Raw genomic sequence first — 18,293 nt, 5'->3', positions numbered from 1 at the left:
GGGAGTCAAGGCTCTTTTACCAGGCGATCTGGCCAATTCCTTGTGCTGATTGGCCAAGGATCCCAATCCGTCGAGGAAGCGTAGTGCTGCGGCCAATTGACGTGGCGTTACTAGGCGTGTTGCAGCCTTGAGGCGGGGTCAGGCCACGGGCGAATTTTCTGATTGGTTGTGGTCTGCGGGTTGCTGGGGAGAGGCACGGAGGGGCGGGCACGAGTCCCAAGGCAGGCGCTGATTGGTTGGGGTGGGAGCAGCTTTCCTTCCGATGATTCGGCTCTTCTCGGCTCAGTCTCAGCGAAGCGTTTGCAGCCGTCGTTTGATTAGTCGCTGCCGCTGCCCCCCTCGCGGATCAGGAGCCAGCGTCTCCCGCCCGCCCGCCCGCCGCCCCGGTGCCGCTGGGAGGAAGCGAGAGGGAGGCTGCCCGAGGGTCCGTCACTGCTGTCGATCCACCGCCTGAGTGAGTCCAACCCGGGCCTAGCCGGTCGCCTGCCATTCTCGCAGCCGTTACCCTCAGGCCGCCACAGCCGCCGACCGGGACAGGCGCGCGCCATGGCCTCTGGAGCCGAGTAAGTAGATGCGCGCGCCCGCCCGCCCGCCCGCCGGCCGCGGCGGCGCGCTCCGTGGGATCCGCCGCGCTGGCTAGGCCCGGCGGGGCTGCGTCCGAGAGGCTAGGCCGGGAGGGGAGAGACGGAAGGGGAGGGAAGGGGCGAGCGAGGGCCTCGGGCCGGGCTGTGCACCCGCGCGCCCCCTAGGTCGGGCCCGCGCTGGGCCCGGGTCGGAGCCTGGGCAAGATGGTGCTGTGTCATGCAGGCCCCGGCCGGCCTGACCGGCTCCCTCGGCACGGCCGTTCCGGCCCTGCGTGGGCCTTAGGGTCTCCACCGCCGGCGCGGGGCTCTCTGGGGCCGGGACGCGCCGTTCGGCCGCCTGGCCGGCCGTACGCGGAAGACCCCGAGCCCGCGAAGAGAAAACACTGCGAGCCGGAGGCCCCGACTGGGGCCCAGTGGGCGTGGACTTGGGGCCACGTGAAGGCCTCAGGAGCCCTGAGACTCCGGGGAAGGCCGGGCCGGGTCAGCCTCGGTGGAGCCCGGCGGCCTTGCCCGGGGTGGGCATCTTTTGCACCCTGGGGCGCGAGGGCCTGTTAGGGCGAGGGCAGGTCGTGCAGCTCTCAAATGGCAATTTTTTTCCCCACCACGTTAGGCCTGTTGTAAATCCTGGAAGCTTTACCTAGTACTAGTATTTTTTTCTTGCTGTGTCCAGAACGGTGTTTTTCTATTTTAAGGTGCTGGAGTTAGAATCTGAGTTGGTTTTGTTTTGCTTTTGCTTTCTCTATTTAGGTTTCAGAGATTGCAGGTTAGAGTTGGCTTTACTCTTAAATAATTCTTAAAGGCACATCTCTTCCCCAAGCAGCTACTATCAGAGATTGCCTGCGTCTTTGGATTTTATGGCCCCCCAACTTTATCTTTCAGGAAAGCATCAAATAAAACCTAGTCACTTCAGCCAATTCAGTTTAGAAGCTAGAGTTTCCCATACAAAAAACAAACAAAAATCAGCAAGCCTAGGAAACTATAAAAATCTTCTCGCTGTTTGAGGCGATTAAATGTTTTAAGTTTCATTTCCTTGTGATAAAGAATTCACTCAGTTGCTTAGTTAAAAGGACCATTAATACTTTAAATAGCCAGGGTGGGTGGGGTGGTATACACCTTTAATTCCATCACTTGAAAGAAAGTTCTAGGCTAGCCTGGTCTACATTGGAAGTTCCTGGGCTACATAGACCTTTCCTCAAACAACAAAATACACTTTTAAAATATTCTGTAGTATTTTACCTTTTCTTTCTTTTTTTTTGTTTTTTGAGACAGGGTTTCTCTGTAGTTTTGGTGCCTGTCCTGGATCTTGCTCTGTAGATCAGGTTGGCCTCAAACTGCCTGGTTCTCTCTCCCTAGTACTGAGATTAAAGGTGTGTGCTGCCACCACCACCCGGCTCCTTTTTTTTTTTTTCTTTTAAATTATTAAAAATTTGGTTTGTTTTTCGATACAGGGTTTCTCTGTAGCCCTGGCTGTCCTCTGTAACTCAATCTGGAGACTAGGCTGACCGCGAACTCCATCATCTGCTTTTGCTGGGATTAAAGTCTTGCTCCATCACTGCCCAGTGTAGACCAGACTAGCCTCAAATTCAGCCATGCAGTCAAGGCTGTTTTTGAATTCCTGGTCTTGCTGACCCCTCCCACCCCCCAAATAATGGGGTCATAAGAAAGTCACAGTGTTCCCCACTTATATCCAGATTTTTTTTTAAAAAATTAAAATTCCTGAAATCTGGCACATAGGTGGCTTCTACCTCTAAGTTGATGGTTCTTACCTGAACTTCTTCCAAGTTCCCTGTGTGGTCTTTGAGTTCTGGAAAGGACCTGAGTCATGTAGATAGTCAGATGGAAGTTGACCTGAAATGCAGTTTTCTTTCTTTCTTTCTTCCTTTTTTTTTTCTTGACAGGGTCTCTCTCTACCAAGACAGTCAGATGGAAGTTGACCTGAAATGCAGTTTCCTTTCTTTCTTTCTTTCTTTCTTTCTTTCTTTCTTTCTTTCTTTCTTTCTTTCTTTCTTCCTTCCTTCCTTCCTTCCTTCCTTCCTTCCTTCCTTCCTTCCTTCCTTCCTTCCTTCCTTCCTTCTCTCTCTCTCTCTCTCTCTCTTTCTTTCTTTCTTTCTTTCTTTTCTTGACAGGGTCTCTCTCTGGCTGTCCTGGTAGGTACTCACTTAGACTAGGCTGGCCGGTTCAAGTGCTACCATGCCCCGCTTCTGAAATGCAGTTTTGAGATTAAAATACTAAGTGATAACTTGAGGTATTATCTTCAATCCAGTCCTGTAAATACAATAAGATGGGCAGCCTCTAGGGGAAGACATCTTGAATAGATATGGAAAAGTAGAAAATTTGGTGGATTTAGACTTTTATTTTTGTAATCTCAGCGGCATTGTGGCCAAAGTGACACACCCTTTGAACTGAGGAGGCAAGTTAGAGCCAAAGAAACTACTCTGGGAAACTAGTTTATCTAAAGTAATGGTTAAAGATGTAACATAGCTGAGTGGTGTGATGCATGCCTCTGATTTCAGTCAGGAGGCAGGGACGGGAGGATCACTGCAAGTTCAAGGTCAGCTTGGTTTACATAGCCAGGCAGGGCTATATATAGCAAGACCCTTTATTAAAATAATAAAAACTCAACAAAATAGTCTGTGAGGGTAAGATGTTTTCAGTGTCAGTGCTTTTTTGTTTTTTTGCTGTCTCATCTCAGCTCCTAGAAAAGTGTGATGCTTTGTAGATACCCATTTATGATTACTTAATTGATTGTTATTGAAATAATCTTGCTATGCTACTCAGACTGGTCTGGAGTCTCCTGGCAATTGCTGAGATACAGGCATGAAGCACTATGCCTGGCTTTTATTTGTTAAAGATACAGTTTTTTCACCCCTTGATTTGCTTTTTCCATTGTTTGATCTCTATTTTGGTTAATACTCAATGTTTCTCAAAGGTTGGAAGAAAAGTGTTTTGGGGTTTTGTTTGTTTCACTATATAGCCCTGGCCTGAAACTCTATAGACCAATCTGGCTTCAAATGCATAATCTACCTGCCTCTTCCTCCCAAGTGCTAGGATTGAAGGCTTGTGCCACTGTTCCTGGCCAGAGGTAACTTTTCAAGGGGGAGAGTCCACTGAGTCTAGTAAGTGAAGGCTAGAAATGAACTAGTTTATGACATTTAGTACCGGTGTAATTAATGGGTTAGAAGGTAAAGGCACATGCTGCCAGACCTGACAACCTAGGTTCAATCCATTAAACCCACATGGTAGGAAGACAAAGCAACTACCATAACATATATATGGTCAGACAGATAAACATAAATAAATGTAGAAAGAAAGGAATTAGTATCACTGTCCAGTGACTAACACTAGCTTCTAGGAAAGTGATGGCAAATTAGTTGCTTGGGAGGAGCCCATAAGGTCTCTCTCACCAGTTCCTTAGGAGTTACTGGCAGCTAATGGTTTGCATGGGTAAAGGAACACATTTCCTAAAGTAGTGTAGCCACTGACAAGTTGCTCCTGTAAGTAACTAACCCCTCATCATGTGAGCTCTTTCTTAATGTACCTAATTGGTTCATATACACAAAGAATCACTAAAGAAAGAAGGGCAGCTGTTAGGAAGAGGAAGGGGAGAGGGACAAAAGAGAGATGTAGGGGCTAATATAAACATACATGCATGTATGAAAGTGTCAATGAAACCCTTCATATATAATTAATACATATGGTAATAAACATTAAAAAGGAACGTAGTTTCTTTTTTCCCTTTTTTTCTTTTTCCTCTTCAAAACTGGTCTTTCTGTGCAAATCTGGCTGTCCTAGCACTCACTCTGTAGATGAGGCTGGCCTCAAACTCAGAGATCTGCTTCCCTTGAGTACTGGGATTAAAAGCTACACTGCTCAGCAGGGATTTAGGTTGTGTAGCTTTGGCGAATTTCCTGGAACTCACTCTAAAGCCCAGGCTGGCCTTGAACTCAGACTCGCCTGCCTCTGTCTCCCAGTGCTGGGATTAAAGGCGTGTGCTGCCACCACCCAGATTTGAGGTTTTGAAATTTCCCGTTTTAAAATTTCTTGATTTTTGCCTGGTCTGGTGGTGCATGCCTTTAATCCCAGCACTGAGAGGCAGAGCCAGGTGGAATCTGAGTTCAAGGCCAGCCTGGGCTACAAAGTGAGTTTCAGGAAAGGCGTAAAGCTACACAGAGAAACCCTGTCTGGAAAAAGAAAAAACAAAAAAACCCCACAAAAACAAAACAACAAATTCTTGATTTTATTTCTGGATCAACCAAAGTCATGTGCTTCTACAGAAAGGCCAGGAAATTCCTTTTGAGTTAGATCCTCTTTCTGAAGGCCCTAGATGTGTTTTTGTCCTGTTGTATATTACTTTTTATTGTGTGGGTTTTTTGTTTGTTTTTTTGGGGAGGGGGGTTCAAGACAGGATTTCACTGTGTAGCCTGGCTGTCCTGGAAATCACTAGACCAGGCTGACCTTGAACTTATAATAGAGATCTGCTTGCCTCTGCCTCCTGAGTAGTAGGATTAAAGTGGTGCACCACCACACCTGGCTTTGTTGTATGTTTTGTGCTTGGTGTTCTTGTGGTACTAGTAATCACTCTTGGATTCATCACATCTTGGCTTATTTTTTGAGGAGGGTAATGCTAAAAATTGTGTTTTGTTGTACTGAGGTTTACTTGATGGAACATGGCCTTCCTAAACCTTCTCTGGCTCACTTCATTCCCTTGAAAGACAAGCGGTAAGAAAACTTTTTCAAAGCTCTGGAATTAATCATGGTGACCATGTGCCAGGCATTGTGAAAACATTTACATTTTTAAAATCTCATTTAAAAGAATGAACCTTGCTGGACGGGTAGCACATGCCTTTGATCCCAGCACTGGGAGGCAGAGGCAGGTGGATCTCTGAGTTCAAGGCTCAGCCTGGTCTACAGAGTGAGTTCCAGAATAGGCTCCAAAGCTACACAGAGAAACTCTGTCGGGAAAAACAACAACAAAAAGTATGAACCTTGAGTAGATTATAGTCTTCATTTTACAGATGAGGAAGTCCAGAGAAGTTAACTAATGATCTCGATCACAACTAAGCATAGCCAGAGTTTAAATTTACACCTAATAGGTCTGGCTGTAGAGCCCCTGTTCTGTATAGTCTTAAGAGTCTAATTTTTCTCTGATTGCTGTTGAGCCTTTATTTCTGTTATGCCTTTTAATATTTGGCCACTTGGGATAGGATCCCAGGGGCCTAGCAGAATGGAACAGCACTCAAAATATTAAGATACTGGAATGGGAATGAGATAAATGCTGACTATGTTCCTCATGAGTTGGCTGGATTTCTTTTATCAGAGCTTTTAAGCTTCATCTATCCATTCTTTCTTGCCTAAGTGAATCTTAGATTTGTGGGCTCAGTATCTTGTTAGGCCTGACCTGTTTTTTTTTTTTTTTTCCTTCTAGTTCAAAAGGCGATGATTTATCAACAGCCATTCTCAAACAAAAGAACCGTCCCAATCGGTTAATTGTTGATGAAGCCATCAATGAAGATAATAGTGTGGTGTCCTTGTCCCAGGTAAGTTGGGTGTACAGTCCAGTCTTTTAAATAGAATTTCCCCAGCTTTCTATTGTCATTTTTTTCTTGCAGTGACAGATAAAGCGGGGTTTATAGGGAATTCTAGCCTAGAAGGGTTCTGCCTACCTAAAGGTCAGTGACCCAAAGTTCTTAACCATGTTTTTTTTTTTTTAGCCCAAGATGGATGAACTGCAGTTATTCCGAGGTGACACAGTGTTGCTAAAAGGAAAGAAGAGACGGGAAGCTGTGTGCATTGTACTTTCTGATGACACATGTTCTGATGAGAAGATTCGAATGAATAGAGTTGTTCGGAATAACCTCCGGGTTCGCCTAGGGGATGTCATCAGGTGTGTTGGGGATGGATTCTTGACCTTGTAGGGATGTGAGGCTGGATTCTATACCTTGTATTATAAATGTTATCCCCCCCCCATTACAACCAGGATGGAATACTTGGCAGCTGCATATGTAGGAAGCCACCTGGTCATGAGGAAGACTCATGTTTCCAGAGTTTTCTTTACCTTTCTAGACTTCAGAATCCACCTCTACCGTGGTCCTTAGGACAAATCAGCATTTCCATGGCTTTCTTGATGCCTCTGTTTTGTTTTGTTTTTCTTATAAAGAAAACATTTAAGCTGGGCGGTGGTGGCGCACGCCTTTAATCCCAGCACTCGGGAGGCAGAGCCAGGCGGATCTCTGTGAGTTCGAGGCCAGCCTGGGCTACCAAGTGAGTTCCAGGAAAGGCGCAAAGCTACACAGAGAAACCCTGTCTCGAAAATCCAAAAAAAAAAAAAAAAAAAAGGAAAACATTTAATTGAGGCGGCTTGCTTACAGTTTCAGAGGTTCAGTTCATTATCATCATGGTGGGGAGCGTGGTGGCAGGTAGGCATGGTGCTCAACTGGGGAAGTATAATCCCTCTACTTACAGTTGGGTTTGGCGGTGCATGCCTTAAATCCCAGCACTTGGGCGACAGAGACAGGTGGGTCTGTGATGGTCTACATAGTGAGACCCTGTCTCCAAAAGAAAAGGAAAGCAAAAACGAGAAGTACACCTGGGGAGAGGAGCTAGAACTAGGATTGCTCTAGTATGAATGATTTTGGTTTTTCTACCCAGCTAGGCATGAGTCTTCCACAGTCTCCAGTTACCTGGCCAGCACCATTGAAGTTTCTGAAGTGTTTTTAAGTACCTTCTTGAGACTGCTTGGTCACTTTCTCAAGGTGTTTTGATCTTGTGATTGAGAATTTTTTTCATTTCTTTCACTTGGCATCAAAAGTTTTCACTTGTCAAACCTTGCTATCCCCTTTTCCCCTTGTAAAACTGGGCTATCAATATTAGTTAGAAGGCCAGACATGGTGGCACATGCCTGTATTTCCAGTAATCTCAGCACTTGGGAGAGACAGGAAATGGTCAGTATTAACTGGAAAAGATTATCCTTGAATATCCCATATTAAAGATCCCAGTAGTAGAACTGTGCGTATGTGGGGCTTCAGATATTCGTAATTTTGCCTTAGTGGTGAGTGGACTTCTATTATCTCATGTGGATGTGACTTGTCTTGGTTCTGCTTGGCTGTTCCTTTGCCTCCTCTTCCCACCCTGCTTTCCTTCTTCTCTCCACCTAAGGCCATCCCTGCCTTTTCTCTCTCGCTTGCCATCAGCTGTCTGTGCCAGGCCCTTTCGGACATCCAGTGCTTGGGGCTGCAGTGTGGTTGGTAATGTGGAGTCTGCTTGTCATCCTCAGCATCCAGCCATGCCCTGATGTAAAGTATGGCAAACGTATCCACGTGCTACCCATCGATGACACGGTGGAAGGCATCACTGGCAATCTCTTTGAGGTATACCTTAAGCCGTACTTCCTGGAAGCTTATCGACCCATCCGGAAAGGTGAGAGAAACCGAGTTTAAGAATGGTTGTTACTTGAGTGAACTTTGGAACAATTCCATGTTTTCATATGTATGAGCATGCATATATGTATCCTTACACATACTTGTCTGCCCTCTTATATCCTTCTGTGCTCCATGATAGTAAGTAGTTCTCATGTATCTCTGAAGGATGATCTGCTTTTGCTGGCTGTCAAGTTGAAAGTGTGTGTACAGCTCTACCATTGTTGTAGTAAAAGCTTAGGCTGTCTATACCATAATAGTTAAAAGGGGCTTTTGTCATATCTTTTCTGTATACTAGTCCGGTGTAGCAGAAGAATGCAGTACAGGTTGGAGTTTTACTATTGCCTGGTATCGGGAAGGAGGGTATAAGTAATATCTACTGAGTGAGCTTTGTATTTTAGATCATGGGGTCTAGTGAAGAATTTCACTTGGTCTTGTACTTGACACCTCTAATTTCACTTTCTATTGCTTTGCATTATAGGAGATATTTTCCTTGTCCGGGGTGGCATGCGTGCTGTGGAGTTCAAAGTGGTAGAGACAGATCCCAGTCCTTACTGTATTGTTGCTCCAGACACAGTGATCCACTGTGAAGGGGAGCCAATCAAGCGAGAGGTGAGTTATTCCCTGATCCTAGTTCCTAACTTTCTGTTTTTTGTTTGTGGTGCTGGGGAATTGAACCCAGGGTCGTGTATATGTTAGGTAACTACTCTGCCACTGAAATACATCGCCATCTTACAATTTTATTACCACTCATGTAGCATTTGTGTTGGTTATTAAGCTGAATGCTTTTGGAGATTAGATGGCCTTATGGAAGTGGAAAACCACCTAAGTATTTATTCAAAGAACCCAATGCCATGGATTTGAGATGAAGTTTAAAAGATGTAAATGATTGGCACTGAGTGTGGTGGTACATGCCAATAATCCTAATGTTTAGGAGGTGGAAATAGGATTGCTGTAAGTTTGAGTCCAGCACTATGAAGTGAGATCCTGTCTCAAAAAATATAAATGGGTTGGAGAGATGGCTTGGTGGTTAAGAGCCTTGACTGCTCTTCCAGAGGACCCGAGTTCAATTCCCAGCAACCACATGACTATTTGGTCAAATTATCCCTCTCATTACTTCTTTCAACCCCCCCCCCCCCCCCCCCCCCGCCTATTTATTTATTTATTTATTGAGGCAGGGTTTCTTTTTTTTTTTTTGGTTTTTCGAGACAGGGTTTCTCTCTGTAGCTTTGCGCCTTTCCTGGAACTCACTTGGTAGCCCAGGCTGGCCTCGAACTCACGGAGATCCGCCTGCCTCTGCCCAAGTGCTGGGATTAAAGGTGTGCGCCACCACCGCCGGCGAGGCAGGGTTTCTTTGTGTAACAGTCCTGAATGTCCTGGGACTCGCTTTGTAGACCTGGCTGGCCTCAAACTCACAGAGATCTCACCTTGGCCCTGGGATTAAAGATGTGCTCTACCACTGCCCAGCTTGTTTGTTTTTGAGACAGGGTCTCACTATGTCACTTAGACTCAGAGATCTGCCTGCCTCTGCCTCCCAAGCTGGGATTAAAGGCATGTGCCACTATGCCTAATTCCATTAATTTCCACTTTGGTTCTCTTAAAATCTGCCTGCTTTCATGTCTCTGTTTTCCTTTCTTTTTAAAAAAATTTTTATTTTATTTATTTTTTTGATGCCCTGCTGAATTTATTTGGAATTGATCTTTGCTATGTGGGGGAAGGTTATTGAACAGCTACAGCTTAACAGTGGCTGTACCACTAAGGAATGATTCCATCTCCCAGCAGTCATCATGAACTGCCTGTAACTCCTCAGGGTGGGGTGGTGCCTTAAGAACCACCCGTCCACTCCATTCAAAATGGGTGTTGATGGGCCCAGTCATGTATAGATCAGCTTTAGTTTTATTTTTGTTTTGTTTTATTGAATGCTTTGAGCTTATCTCCTTTTTTTTTTTCTTTTTCTTTTTTCTTTTTTCTTTTTTCTTTTTTTTTTCTCTCGAGACAGGGTTTCTCTGTGTAGCTTTGTGCTTTCCTGGAACTCACTTTGGAGACCAGGCTGGCCTCGAACTCAGAGATCCGCCTGCCTCTGCCTTCCAAGTGCTGGGATTAAAGCGTGAGCCACTACCGCTTGGCAACTTTAGTTTTTTTAGGGATCCTTTATCAATGAGACTAAGGACTATGAGAGAGGAGGGTTTGGGGTGGGTTTTTTTTTTGGGGGGGGGTGTTTTGGTTTGGTTTCTTTTCCTTGATATAGAGTATTGCTTTATAGGCTGTCTGGAACTCACTTTGTAGCCTGAGCTTGCCTCAAATTTGGTCTCTCTGCCTCTGCTTTCCAAGTGCTGAGATTACAGGCATGTGCCATTATACCTGGCTTAAGATGAGATCAGTGTAGAAGTGAACCGTCTTATACAGCATGTTTTTCCCACACCAAATAGTGGGAGGATTTAGAGAAATTGTATATTTGCTGACAATACTGTTCCTGTTTTTTGTTCTTTCTATTCTTCCATATTCAGGATGAGGAAGAGTCCTTGAATGAAGTAGGCTATGATGACATCGGTGGCTGCAGGAAGCAGCTAGCTCAGATAAAGGAGATGGTGGAACTGCCACTGAGACATCCTGCACTCTTTAAGGCAATTGGTGTAAAGGTGAGCATCCTGAGCTCTGAGGATTTTAGGACGGTGCTTAATAACTCAAGTGACTAATCAGTAGTGTGACTGATTCCAAAGAGGTAATATATTCTTTGGGTTTATAGAAGGCTCTAAATTCACAGAGGCCAGAAGAATGCATCATATCTACTAGAACTGGAGTTGCAGGTGGTTCTCAGAACCAAACTTGAGTCCTAAGGAAGGAGCAGCCAGTACTCTTAAATGTTGAGTTCTCTCTCTAGCCTCCAGAGGCTTAAATAGTATCAGGGTAGAGAGAGCCCTGGTTCTCACCCCTCACTAGAGTCCTTGTTTTGCTTTTATTGGTTTTTTGAGACAGGGTTTCTCTGTGTAGCTTTGTGCCTTTCCTGGAACTCACTTGGTAGACCAGGCTGGCCTCGAACTTACAGAGATCCACCTGGCTCTGCCTCCTAAGTGCTGGGATTAAAGGCGTGCGCCACCACCGCCCGGCTCACTAGAGCCCTTGTTAAGCTAGTTTATTAGCATGGATGGAGTTGGGGGAAGGTAAGCTCCTGACCCTAACCACTCTGTACTGTCCTCAGCCTCCTCGGGGAATCTTGCTATATGGACCTCCTGGGACAGGGAAAACCCTGATTGCCCGAGCTGTGGCAAATGAAACTGGAGCCTTCTTCTTCCTGATCAATGGTAAGAAACTTGCTCCATCTAGTATCTGTCTAGACCCATTTCTGAGTTGGGCAGCTCACAGACACATCCATTTGCACCCATACCTTTTAGCACATTTTAAAAAATTGTTTTATTTTGACAAGTTTGTTCTGTTTTGTCTGCATTTACATCTGTATACCATATGAGTGCAGTGCCTGTGGAAGCCAGAAAAGAGCATCAGATCCTCTAGAACTGGAGTTCTAGCTAGCAGAGTAGCCAGTCCTCTTAACTGCTGAGGCATCTCTCCAGCCTAGCTTTTAGCCCTTTTTGTTTGTTTGTGTATGTTCTTATGTAGGGGTATGGATATACAGGTTCAGAGGATAATCTCATGTTCTTCAGATGCATTCTACCTTTTTAGAGACAAAGTCTCAAACCTGGAACTGTTCAAGTATATTAGGTTGACTAACCAGCTAGCCCTAAGAATCCACCTACCTCTCCAGTGCTGGGTTTACAAATGTGTGTCACCATACCTGTTTTTCTCTAACTTGGGTATTTATGCTTCAAAGGTGGGTTCTTTAGTACCCGAGCTATCTCTATAGCCTCACTTAAGCATTTTCTGGTGAATGAGTATGTTTTCAGGGTGGGGGATGAAGGGTGGGGTGAGATAGAGGTTGAGACGTGGCCCTGACTAGTTTGCTTTGTGGCCCTGACTAGTTTGCTTTGTGGCCCTGGCTAGTTTGCTTTGTACTGCAGGCTGGCCTTAAACTCACAGAAAACCACCTGCCTCTGCCTCCCAAGTGCTGGGGTTCTCTGTCTTTTTTTTCCTTGAGAAAGTTTGTGGACAATAACCTGAAGACATGATAAATCAAAAGTTGTTGTGTGTGTGTGTGTGTGTGTGTGTGTGTGTGTGTTTTGTTTTGTTTTTGAGGCAGAATTTCTCTTAATGTAGCCCTGGCTGTCTTGGAACTCAGATCCGCCTGCCTCTGCCTTCCCAGTCAGTCCTGGGATTAAAGGTGTGCGCCACCACCACCCTGCTGAGAGGAGGGATTTTTGTTGCCTTTAAAAAAGCTATTTTATTAATTTATTATGTTTGTATGATCATGCACACATGGAAGTCAGTGGACAATTTGAGGGTATTATTAGTTTCTTTTTACCATGTGGGGTCCAGGATTAAACTTTGGTTATCAGGTTTTGTAACAAGCACCTTGACCCCATAAGCTACCTCATTGGCCCTATCATTGTCTAATCTGTATCTTTTCAGGTCCTGAGATCATGAGCAAATTGGCTGGCGAGTCAGAGAGCAACCTTCGTAAAGCCTTTGAGGAAGCTGAAAAGAATGCTCCTGCTATCATCTTCATTGATGAGCTTGACGCCATTGCACCCAAAAGAGAGAAAGTAGGAACTTTCCCAAGGGGATGGTGGGGACTTGAAAGGCCCTGACTTAGCTTCTAACCAGACATACTGTCTTCACAGACTCATGGGGAAGTGGAACGTCGTATCGTGTCTCAGTTGTTGACCCTTATGGATGGCCTAAAGCAGAGAGCACACGTGATAGTTATGGCAGCAACCAATAGACCCAATAGCATCGACCCGGCCCTACGGCGATTTGGTAAAGATCTCAAATTCTTTCCAACTTGTTCTTTTTGTTTAGTTTTTCAAGACAGGGGTTTCTCTGTGTATATCCCTGGCTGCCCTGGAACTCTCTGTAGACCAAGCTGGCCTCAAACTCAGAGATCTACCTGCCTCTGCATCTTGACTGATAAGATTAAAGGTGTATGCCACCACTGCCCAACCCAACTTGTTCTTACTCATTGGTATATTATAGTTCTGCTGGATTGATTTCCTTATCTCACCTCTGTCTTTGATCAAAGTTATTTAATCCTCAGAATTTCTTTTAAGTTCTTTGCCATGGCAGGGCCTAAGGTCTTCTTCCATTCTGTATTCCATCTATAACAGTGGTTCTTAACCTTCCTGATGCTGCCACCTTTTAATGCAGTTCCTCATTTGTGGTGAGCCCCCCAACCATAAAATTACTTCATTGCTACTTTCATGACTATAATTTTGCTACTGTTATGAATCATAATGTAAATATCTGATATGGGACCCTTGTGAAAGGGCCCTTTGACCCAAAAGGGGTTGGTGACCCACAGGTTAAGAATCACTGCTCGGGAGTAACCACCTATCTTGGTTTGCCAGGTTGTGAGGCTTTAATGTTAACTCTAAATGAGTTCTGGAGTGACTTCTCTGTAGACCAGAAATTACCACTGTTTTACATTCCTGCATTGTCCCACAGGTCGCTTTGACAGAGAGGTAGATATTGGAATTCCTGATGCTACAGGACGCTTGGAAATTCTTCAGATCCATACCAAGAACATGAAACTGGCAGATGATGTGGACTTGGAACAGGTGGAGTGGTGATGATGGCTGGTCAAAACTTAGGGTAGCTCTGTGGAAGCTACCCTAACTTTTTAGGAAGTTGCAAGGGACTACAAACATAGTCTAAGATGAGAAGATTCAAACAGTAATTTTAGAACTTTGGGAGAGTGAGGCAGAAGGATCTTGAGTTTAAGGCCAGTGTGGACTACATGGCAAGATCCTGTCTTTTCATTTTTTTAGATCTGGATGGGGAGATTATTTTGATTTCAGGGCAGGAGTATGCTTCTTAGTTGTTGGGTTAGAGAAAGTATGAATTGTTGGAGCAGCTTTATTTCTAGCTCCCAAATCCAGGCTTCTTGGGTATTTAACTCCATTGCCAGTAAAAGGTCTGCTAAAGTATATCTCTTCAAGAAAATAGGAATCAGATAGGAATCATGGGATGGAGTCAAGATTCTGTTTTTGATCTTCTCTCTGAAGGTAGCCAATGAGACTCATGGCCATGTGGGTGCTGATTTGGCAGCTCTGTGTTCAGAGGCTGCTCTACAGGCCATCCGGAAAAAAATGGACCTCATTGACCTTGAGGATGAGACCATTGATGCTGAGGTCATGAATTCCTTGGCAGTTACTATGGATGACTTCCGGGTAAGGACCATATCCCCAAATTAGGAACACAAATATGTATTTTGTTGTGTGCACACCCCTCCCCCCCAGTCCTCACTTTTTTCAAACATCCTTTTTAGTGGGCCTTGAGTCAAAGCAATCCATCAGCACTTCGGGAAACTGTGGTAGAGGTGCCACAAGTAACCTGGGAAGACATTGGAGGCCTGGAGGATGTCAAACGGGAGCTTCAGGAGCTGGTTCAGGTAGACTAATTTACTCTAGGGTGGTGGTGGGTCATTGCCTCAGTATGTAGTAATTGGTCTTTTTGGTCTCAGACTCAAATTTACTTAGAATTGTGAGTACAACTCAGAAGCTACTGTTAACCAGTTTTAGATAGTAAGGAGCCTATCTTTAAAAAACTTGCACTATAGATCATAGGATATACCATAAAGTAGATGATATGCTTCTGATTATTAACAATTTTATTTCAAATATGGAGGTTGTCCTTAAATCATCTTTGTTTTTCTTCTAGTATCCTGTGGAGCATCCAGACAAATTCCTCAAATTTGGCATGACTCCTTCCAAAGGTGTTCTCTTCTATGGACCTCCTGGTTGTGGGAAGACCTTGCTGGCCAAAGCCATTGCTAATGAATGCCAAGCTAACTTTATCTCCATCAAGGGCCCTGAACTGCTCACCATGTGGTTTGGGGAATCTGAGGCCAATGTCAGAGAAATTTTTGACAAGGTGAGCTATCAGAGGCTGACTGTTCATATGTTTGGGGGCATGGTAGTATAAGAGGCTTTTTCTCCAGAGTCAAAACCTTGTTATTACAGGAAGCTCAGTTGGGGCATGGTGATTATTTTATTTTCTTCTGAAGTCTGAGAAATCTAGTTGTGTTAATATTTGAGTTGATCTTTCTCTCTCACAGGCACGGCAAGCTGCCCCTTGCGTACTCTTCTTTGATGAGTTAGATTCAATTGCCAAGGCTCGTGGTGGTAATATTGGAGATGGTGGTGGAGCTGCTGACCGAGTCATCAATCAGATCCTGACAGAAATGGATGGCATGTCCACCAAAAAGAATGTGTTTATCATTGGAGCTACCAACCGGCCTGATATCATTGATCCTGCTATCCTAAGACCTGGCCGTCTTGATCAGCTCATCTATATCCCACTTCCTGATGAGAAGTCCCGTGTTGCCATCCTAAAAGCTAACCTGCGCAAGTCCCCAGTTGCCAAGGCGGGTGCACATTTATCAGCCAGCCATAGGGATTTTTTTTTTCTGTGAAGCTAATGTAGAATGTTCTTTGATTGCTGGGTAGGATGCCATTGGGGATTTCTGGGTTATCTAAAGGGAATATGAAAGATTTGTGAATTTTAGGATAATTTATGAAATACAGAATAAAATGGGGTGGCAGAGGCAGGAGAAAGTGTATGTAGAGTGGATAGCCCCAAAGATCTGTATGCCCCGTGGGAGGAAGGCACAATGCTAACGTAGCTCTTTTGCTTCCTTTAGGATGTGGATTTGGAGTTCCTGGCTAAGATGACTAATGGCTTTTCTGGAGCTGATCTGACAGAGATTTGCCAGCGTGCTTGCAAACTGGCCATTCGTGAATCTATTGAGAGTGAGATTAGGCGAGAACGAGAGAGGCAGACAAATCCATCAGCTATGGTGAGTCAGTACACTGTCCAAATATGCCAGTCTGGGGACCATTGTCCATGATCCAGTTGAGAGTGGAATGTATTAGAAAGGTCCCTTGACTGAGAAGACATTAAGCAGGGTATCTAAGAAAAGGAATACTAAACTGGGGGTGGTGCAAACTTATTCCAGCTCTCAGTGGTGAATGCAGGAAGATGGAGAAGTACAGGACCAACCTGGACTACATTAGATTGTCTCAGAAAAAAAGGATGTGAACCCATGTAGGAGAGATGAGTTGGCTATGTTCTCAGTTTAAACTTGATGCCTTGAGGGATCTGACACCCTCATAGACATACCCCAATGTACATTAAATAAATAAATGAATCTTTAAAAAAGAATTAAAAAAAAAAATCAGAATGTTTGAAGACAGAATTTCCAGGCCAGTCTAGGCCTGGTCTCAAAAATAAAAAGCAACTACAAAGTTTATGTTACTGGAAGTAAAGTTTCTAGGTGGAACAGTGTACAATATAGTGTGTAATGAGCATTGAAGAGCTGTTGACACTGATTCTAAAGTTGAGATTTATTAAGGTACAGTAGTCTTATGAGCTACACACCCTTTCTAGGAACTGATTTCTATGTATCTCACACATCTGAGTTTGTTAACTGCTACAGCAGGAGCAAAAAGTGCTCTTAGGACACTTTAATCAGTATCTTTTTCCTTAAGTCCCTGGCAACCACTGGTAAGTTTTCTATCTGTATAGTTTTCCCATTTCCAGGATGCACTAGCACATTTTTAAACAGAGCAGTAGTCTACTTTTAGAAGTTTGGCCTGGAATCTGGTTAAGGCTGGATTGGAGATGGAGAGTCAAAGATCACTAAACTGCTGCACTAATGGGAGTGTAAGGAGGCCAGGGACAGACTGCAGGCTGGGTCCTAACTAGCATAGTGGTCTGTGCTTATCAACCTTACAGGAAGTAGAAGAGGATGATCCAGTGCCTGAGATCCGCAGAGATCACTTTGAAGAAGCCATGCGCTTTGCCCGTCGTTCTGTCAGTGATAATGACATTCGGAAGTATGAAATGTTCGCCCAGACACTTCAGCAGAGTCGAGGTTTTGGCAGCTTCAGGTAATCTTGTTGGTGGCAACGGGCAGTTGCTAAGTTGCTTGGGGGACTTGTAGAAATAGTGGTGGAGTCATAAGGAGGGTAGAGTAGTAGTTGTGAAACCTTGCACTGGCCCTATCCATATCCTCTTATTTTGGCTTTCTTTTGTGTATACAGATTCCCTTCAGGGAACCAGGGTGGAGCTGGCCCCAGCCAGGGCAGTGGAGGAGGCACAGGTGGCAGTGTGTACACAGAAGACAATGATGATGACCTGTATGGCTAAGTGATGTGCCAGCATGCAGCGAGCTGGCCTGGCTGGACCTTGTTCCCTGGGGGTGGGAGCGCTTACCCAAGAGGGACCAGGGGTGTACCCATGGCCTGTTCCATTCCTCAGTCTGAACAGTTCAGCTCCAGTCAGACTCTGGACAGGGGTTTTCTGTTGCAAAAAAATTACAAAAGCGATAAAATAAAAGTGATTTTCATTTGGGAGGTGAAGAGTGAATTACCAGCAAGGAATTGGGCCTTCGGCCTACTACACCATTTCTGTTGTAGTTTGGGGTGGTGCAGGCAACCTGTGGGGTGTGAATCAAGGCACTACCCTCACCATCACCACACACAGTCAAGTATCTGTACTTCTCTCAATGCTGCCCAAGCCCTCCCTTCCCCTAGCCAACCTGGGTAGGTGGACGAGGGGTCACAGTTTGCTGGGTGTTGATATAGAAAGTAGGTTGATTTTATTTTACATGCTTTTAAGTTACTGTTGGAAGACTAATCATAAGCAGTTTCTAAACCAAAAAATTTAAAAATTTAAAAAAAAAAAATGACATGTTGTAAAAGGACAATAAATGTTGGGTCAAAATGGAGCCTGAGTCCTGGCCACTGTGCCTCTTCTTTTTCTGGCTATTGAGTATACACAGGGGACCAAACAAAAGTTCACACTTAAAAAAAATAACTGATTTTGTCTAAGTGTGGTTGGCATACAGGTAGGTTAGAGGAGAGTGTTGGGTGTCAGTCCTCTCTCACCTTCACCTTTCTTGATACTAGGTCTCTTTGCTGTTTCTTACACCTGGCTTGGGAGTTTTTTGGGGGGGGGCTCTCTCCTCTCTCTCTCCTCTCTCCTCTCTTCTCTCTCTCTCTCTCTCTCTCTCTCTCTCTCTCTCTCTCTCTCTCTCTCTCTCTTTCCTTGAGACAGGGTTTCTCTGTCTAAGAGCCTTGGTTGTCTTGGAACTCACTCTGTAGACCAGGCTGGCCTCAAATTCACAGAGATCCACCTGCCTCTTCTTCCTAAGTGCTGGGATTAAAGGTATGCGCCACCACCG

The 18,293-nt window shown here is 44.8% G+C and overlaps 1 protein-coding gene across 1 annotated transcript; it reads left to right on the top strand.

The window, feature by feature from the left end:
- Window positions 1-88: 88 nt before the first annotated feature.
- Vcp (valosin containing protein) lies at window positions 89-17,837 on the top strand. Its single transcript, XM_076564061.1, has 17 exons — window positions 89-563; window positions 6,010-6,121; window positions 6,296-6,468; window positions 7,858-8,000; window positions 8,481-8,611; window positions 10,507-10,638; window positions 11,199-11,301; window positions 12,521-12,654; window positions 12,733-12,868; window positions 13,553-13,665; window positions 14,113-14,277; window positions 14,376-14,498; window positions 14,768-14,980; window positions 15,165-15,473; window positions 15,750-15,905; window positions 16,844-16,998; window positions 17,152-17,837. Exons 1-17 carry the CDS (start codon window positions 547-549, stop codon window positions 17,255-17,257), a joined length of 2,421 nt encoding a protein of 806 aa, XP_076420176.1. The 5' UTR covers window positions 89-546; the 3' UTR covers window positions 17,258-17,837.
- The last annotated feature ends 456 nt before the right edge of the window (window positions 17,838-18,293 follow it).

This window comes from Peromyscus maniculatus, chromosome 2, assembly GCF_049852395.1.
Source record: "Peromyscus maniculatus bairdii isolate BWxNUB_F1_BW_parent chromosome 2, HU_Pman_BW_mat_3.1, whole genome shotgun sequence".
NCBI classification, from domain to species: domain Eukaryota; kingdom Metazoa; phylum Chordata; class Mammalia; order Rodentia; family Cricetidae; genus Peromyscus; species Peromyscus maniculatus.
This window is presented reverse-complemented; position numbering and strand designations above follow the sequence as displayed.